The sequence below is a fragment of the Tremella mesenterica genome (genome assembly GCF_000271645.1).
Source record: "Tremella mesenterica DSM 1558 unplaced genomic scaffold TREMEscaffold_1, whole genome shotgun sequence".
Lineage (NCBI taxonomy): Eukaryota > Fungi > Basidiomycota > Tremellomycetes > Tremellales > Tremellaceae > Tremella > Tremella mesenterica.
Window position 1 is genome coordinate 1,116,354 of NW_006711225.1, and position 6,000 is coordinate 1,122,353.

Genomic DNA, 6,000 nt, shown 5'->3' on the forward strand with positions numbered 1-6,000 from the left:
TGGAGTCATACTTGATCGGATCATACGAGGGCATACAGGGCTATTGGATGGATACCTTTTGGTCCTCCTCTGTGGAGTCAGCTTGTACCCGAGCCTTGGAATGAAGAGTAGGATGCATGGTCATAACACATGTCAACCGGGAAACAAAAGGGGGGAAGAATGACGTACCGATGTGTTGAACGACCGGGTGGTCGCCACTTGAGAAGTCCTGGGCAAGCGCACCATATTGATTCTCTGGCAACGTCACGACGACAAAAGGAAAGACTGTAATCAGTGTGAATTGCTGTAAAGTCTCTTGGCTCAGAGAATAAGGGACTTACACTGTGAATCGACGTTGTCCGTATTGACTACCTTTGCCCCTTTCGCCTTGAGAGACTCGAGAACATGTTGCTTCTCTTCTTCCGACGCTGATTTACGGAAACGTATTATGACTGGATGTCAGTCTTTCTCATTTATCCACAAAGAGATTGCTGACCTTGCTTCTGATCTGACATGTTGAAAGTATAGTAGAGATCAAGTAAGCTACGGTACTGCAAGCGCAACGTAAAAGAACAGCATTCGGGAGTGGCCAGTTGCCGGCGGCGATAACCGCTCAAGAGTGAAGCGATGACGTAGGAATCACGTGGCTCCGCCCTAGATGCGCCTCACTAGGCCTCCGAAGATCCTCGGGTCGTGCGGCGGCCCGGCGGTCTGGATGGGGTGACCCTGATCGGGTGGTGCCCCCTTCTCAACATTCAGGATCCTTGTTACTGGGGTCGTCATTCAACGTTGGAACAACGTGTGTCACTTGTACTCCTTGTTCCTTGGACGTCCACTCCGGGCACCACCCTAGTCTCGTCCGGGCACCACCTGCCACACTCAGGACGTTCAGGCACGTACCACCGGGATTTCAGTAACGCCGACCACCACGACGCGACATGTCTGCTCGCTACCTACCAACCTGTCTTCACCACCACTAATCTCTTTATCGTCATTTTACTGGTAAACTCACGCTCTTTTTCACACACACGGTCTCCGCTTGTCTCAAGTATCATTTTGATACTCTTCTCACTCTTTTACGACTATTTTACACCGACTTCTGGCCCTTCGCCTTCTCAACCTGCGCCCTCCCTGACTACCACCCATCAAATCGTTATAACTTCCTACAGAGCAATTGTGATATTCTCTTGTGGCTTGTATTATCCTCCTGGACATTGATAGATAGGATAATGCATGGACAATGGCCGGGAATGACATGGTATAGCTAATAATGACATTGAAGATAATGACATTGACGATGTAAGAGGAGAGTGAGCAGAGGTGGCGGGATTTCAGTAACCCCGATCAGTGGCTAGCCCATATCCGTCGCGTGGTCGGCGTTACTGAAATCCCGGTGGTACGTGCCTGAACGTCCTGAGTGTGGCAGGTGGTGCCCGGACGAGACTAGGGTGGTGCCCGGAGTGGACGTCTGTTCCTTGGCTACCAGGACTACGCCTTATACACAGCCCCTACTACAGTATCTCACTCGCCCCGACATCTTCCGCCCGACCCGATCCATCCCCCACTTGTCCAACATATATATCAGAGTACCTCCCCCAAGGGTCTTTCAGAAATTTCGACATTCATTCAAAATCTATCTTACATCATGTCGCCTCACCGGCGCATGTCAAAGGTCTCTCAACGCCATCCTTCACAAATCAACGATGTCTTCCTCGGTCTCGCCTTCACCCTTCATTCCCCCAAGAACCCGAATGAACCCGGTGATTTGGAATACACTGCCGTGCTGCATGATGGTACGGGTGTGGTTGAGAGTGAGGAGTGGCACTTGCCTTTTCGTCTTGAATTGAGCGACGAGGAGAGTTTAGGCGAGGTTCAGATTGCTAGTCGAAAGGTTTTAGAGAGGATCATGGAGTATGAGAATGAGAGGAATGCGAAAGTGAGTCACCCCCCCGTCCCTTTTGTCTCTCCACCCCCATGCCAGGGAATGGTGCTTGCTTGGATGCCCTATCAGCGCAGTCAAAAGCAGGCGCATGTAACTATGTGATGAACTGGTTGTTAACAATTAGGTATGTGTGGTAGCTGTCGCTGAGCCCATTCCTCATCAGCTCATGGGGAATCAAGGGGTCGAGTTCTTCGCGACCATTTGGCTTCATCTCGACGCGGTCCCGTATGTGGTCCCTCCCATTTCCCAGCCCTCCTCTGAAACATGAATATCTGTTGACGATTAGGTTTCTGATCAAACCTTCTACGTCCATCTTTACAGAGCTCCCAGCCCCGTCAACCGCAGCAAGCGCTGCGTCTGCCATTTCCGCTGCCATTCTGCATCTGCATCCAGTGAGCGAAATTGTCCGATCCGCGGATCATCTGCTGATACCCAGGCCACACATACGGCCACCACGGCGGTACTGGATCCGGTCGACCATCATGTGCAGGTCGACTGTAACCGTCAAGTCCGCCTATGCAGCATCGTACAATACCAGCAGAGCACTAGCCCAGAAGTGAGCTATGAGCATGGTCACTCGGTACATCGCTGATCTTCAGCTGTGGAAACGCTTCACCGCACTTGCCACGCAGTTGCGGGAGAAAGACATTTCTATTGCGTTTTTCTCGGCAACCCCTCAAGGTATTTCCGCTCTGGAAAAGTTCTGTCAAATGGAGCTGACGTGTAGGCGGCGGTGTAGCTCTTATGCGTCATGCTCTCATCAGACTATTGCGTATGGTTGGAGTCAAAGTCAATTGGTGAGTCCGACTCCCTATGCGTGGCTGACAGTGAAGGTATGTCCCCGAGGGTCACCCGGTAGTCTTCGACATCACCAAACGTAAAATTCACAATGTGCTACAAGGTGTGGCCGAGAAAGGCATGGAGATGAGTGATGAGGATAAGCGCTGGTTCGAGATTTGGACCAGACAAAACTGTTAGTACAATAATAGAGTCCGAACAATTTTGTGGCTAACCTCCCAGACGAAGCATTCTGGACTAAAGGCGCCCTTGACGCAGATGTCATCGTGATCGACGACCCTCAGCGTAAGTTTCCCCGCAAAGTCCTGAAAGGCCCAGCTGAATGAAAGTCACCGCAATGATCCCCATCATCAAGAGGGAACGTCCGAACACCAAGATCATTTTCCGTTCGCATATCCAGCGTGCGTCACCGTTTTCGTCCGGCGTTACCCAGCTGATCCAGCCAGTGCAGTCTGATCTCATCGATAATCCCTCTACCCCTCAGGCGAGGACTTGGAACTACCTATACAATTACGTCAAACATGCTGATCTTTTCCTCTCGGTGAGTGAGCCTCATCCCAGCCACGTACATGCTAACTGCAACAGCATCCTGTCAAGTTTTTCGTACCCAAGAATGTACATGACAATATGGCTGTTTTGTATATGGCACCCTCTACCGAGTGAGCTGGTCTATTGGTAACTTGTACGCTGCTGATTTTAGTCCATTGGATGGATTGAACAAGCCTTACGGAGAGCGCTCAGTACATTACTTCAGGCAATACTACAACTCGTTGTCGGCCAAGCAATGCGGCATAACCGTAGACTGGGATAGAGGATATATATGTCAGGTTGCAAGGTTCGACCCCAGTAAAGGTATGCTGATCGATGATTGGCTGAGTGATGATGTTAACATGTCAGGGCTGGAATACCTGCTCGCTGCATACCTGGAGTTCAGACAGAAGTTGATGAAACTCGACCCACCTCCACTGGGTGGAGGGCCTCATCTCATTGTGATGGGACACGGGAGCGTCGATGATCCTGATGGCACACGCATTTAGTGAGTCTTTCCCGCTGCCGGGAGACCTCCTACTAACCTTTCTTAGTGAGAAACTACACGACGTGAGCCATCCTCAATTCAGATACGCACCGTCTGACATGTTAGATACTCGCATCGGAAGAGTACGCTCTGGTCAAGGAAGATGTCTCGATTGTTCGTGCTCCTCCAAGTGACGGCATCCTAGGAGCTATTATGCAAGGTGCTTGGGTAGCAACACAATTGTCCACTAGGTGAGCAAGCTCCTCTAGTCTCGACCCAGCTAAACATCTCAGAGAAGGTTTCGAGGTCAAAGTCACCGAGGTAAGTCACATCGATTCTACTTCGCGAGACTTTGCTGAAGACAGCAGGTTGTGAACAAACGTGTCCCCATCATCGTGTCGGACGCTGGAGGTATTCCTCTTCAAGTCAAACACGGTATCAACGGTTGGATTGTCCCCACCGCCAACTCCCATGCCGTTGCTCAAACGCTGTACGATATCCACCAGGGAAATATCTCTGTCCATCGCACTCTAGACCCTGAACGCAAACTCGATGGTCGCAAGACGGATCCAAATTCCGTATCAGAAGAATTTGTCCGCAACTTCGATGAACCCATGTTGAAAGTACACGCCGATGACGGTGCGACCAGTGAAGATTTCTGGACGGTCGGAAACGTTACTCGATGGTTATACCTCTTCAGCAGGTTACTCGGTCTCGAGCATGATGGAGATGAAACGCTTCAATCAATGGACATCGGAACTCAACTGGTTGGGAAGAAGATCGACGGACCGAACGTCTGGGAGATGGTAATGGGGAAAGACATGGTACAAGGGGAGGGAGAGTTGATCTAATTAGATCTGGAATATTGGACAATGCCGATGATACATTGCTCACTTATATCAATCGTATCCCTTCTCGTTCCTGTTGCTGCCGAGAGCGATCAAGCCCCTACCGAGTTTGTTTGGATAATGATTTACCTGTCGACGATGAATGAGAATACGTGAGGTTTGTGTCTCGCCGCTTGCTGACCTCTGACTACTAAAACGTGTTACGAAATCCACAGGACAGGGTTGAATGACATGACAACCTCCTTTGTCTACAATGACACCCATCAACTCCTGAGATTTATTCGACCGACCAATCGTGATCCCCAGGCCTTCGACTTTCTCGTCTCTCGATGGCGTCTTGTTCGAGGGAGGTTGGTTCGTGCTAGGTGCAGGACGGGTGGCGTCGAAGGAGACACGTTCGTGAGGTTCCCCCTTCCCTTCATTCTAAGGCAGTGCGAAGGAATGCTGAAGAAACTCAGGTATAATGCCTTATCCTATCGGTCCTTTCTTCCCCTACCTCTTCACATTCTCCCCCCTCTTTCCTCTCACCCCATCCGTCACCCCTGCGTTTCTCCCCTTCCCTCCCCTAACCATGTATCGAGCTATCATGGTTCCCGACCGCGCGGCGACGGAGAAAAAACCTCTACTTATAACTCTTCCAATCATCTCTCTCCACACACAACTAGAGATACAATTATCGTACCACTGAAGAGAATATGTCTGTAGCACTTCCGCAACATCTCCACCACATACCAACTCTGCAGTATTACACAGTGGTAAGAGGAACGGGCTCCATTGGCACGACCCATGAGATATTACTCATCCAGGTCTTTGGTGTGAAAAGCGGGAGGAGGATATCAGCCATATCAAACTTTCGGGACACAATCCCTATTGACGACGACTGTTTGCTTTGGGAGCGTAATAATCCCCCTGAACTATACTTAACAGCTAAAGCTCTCTATAATACCATCATGGCAAGGGATATCTGGGAGCAGCAAGACCCTTTGGCTGAGAATGCCTCTCAAGCCAGCTGTCACGGCCGTCGAATAACTATCTTCTGGCAGACCGACGGTCGACGAACCTCGGCTAACTTGATGCTCCTGAGTTGAAGTCTCACCCAACCGAGAGGGCGCAGACGTCGAAAGGAGTGTAACTACGGCGTACTTCGGCGTAGTTACTCTAACTGGGGTTTTGTTCTACTGATGGCGATGTATCTCGAATTGTATATAGCTATCTCTATCTTGTCTTTCACTACTGACAACAATCAAGGATCGCTGAAGAACTTCAGCGATCTTCTCAGCTAATAATTATCTACTCCTCCTAGACGTTCATCCAACCCTCTCGCGCTTTGAACGTACTGCAACGCACTTCGTCCACTTTCCCCGAAGCCCTCGGCCATCCTCCTTCCTCTTTCTGACTAACTCCGCCTAAAATCGCCG

The 6,000-nt window shown here is 50.2% G+C and overlaps 2 protein-coding genes across 2 annotated transcripts; one reads left to right on the forward strand and one right to left on the reverse strand.

The window, feature by feature from the left end:
• Positions 1 to 169: 169 nt before the first annotated feature.
• On the reverse strand, positions 170 to 432 carry TREMEDRAFT_24030 (uncharacterized protein; the record flags this gene model as incomplete). The annotated part of the gene is made up of 2 exons (XM_007000409.1): positions 170 to 264; positions 321 to 432. Coding segments are annotated over 2 exons (207 nt in total), but the record flags the coding sequence as incomplete, so codon positions are not given.
• Positions 433 to 1,537: 1,105 nt separating this feature from the next.
• Positions 1,538 to 4,751, forward strand: TREMEDRAFT_36511 (uncharacterized protein). Its single transcript, XM_007000766.1, has 17 exons — positions 1,538 to 1,915; positions 2,046 to 2,146; positions 2,208 to 2,313; positions 2,358 to 2,477; positions 2,521 to 2,602; positions 2,649 to 2,718; positions 2,755 to 2,894; positions 2,942 to 3,004; positions 3,049 to 3,120; positions 3,166 to 3,260; positions 3,305 to 3,378; positions 3,420 to 3,571; positions 3,617 to 3,755; positions 3,802 to 3,817; positions 3,861 to 3,985; positions 4,028 to 4,055; positions 4,103 to 4,751. The coding sequence occupies exons 1-17, from the start codon at positions 1,625 to 1,627 to the stop codon at positions 4,583 to 4,585; spliced, it is 2,157 nt and encodes a 718-aa protein (XP_007000828.1). The 5' UTR covers positions 1,538 to 1,624; the 3' UTR covers positions 4,586 to 4,751.
• Positions 4,752 to 6,000: the final 1,249 nt, after the last annotated feature.

Coding starts and splice junctions, on each gene's coding strand:
- TREMEDRAFT_36511 (XM_007000766.1), top strand. CDS start 1,625: ATGTCGCCTCACCGGCGCATGTCAAAGGTCTCTCAACGCCATCCTTCA. Junction 3,005..3,048: donor CGTGATCGACGACCCTCAGC/GTAAGTTTCCCC, acceptor GCTGAATGAAAG/TCACCGCAATGATCCCCATC. Junction 3,379..3,419: donor TATATGGCACCCTCTACCGA/GTGAGCTGGTCT, acceptor TGCTGATTTTAG/TCCATTGGATGGATTGAACA.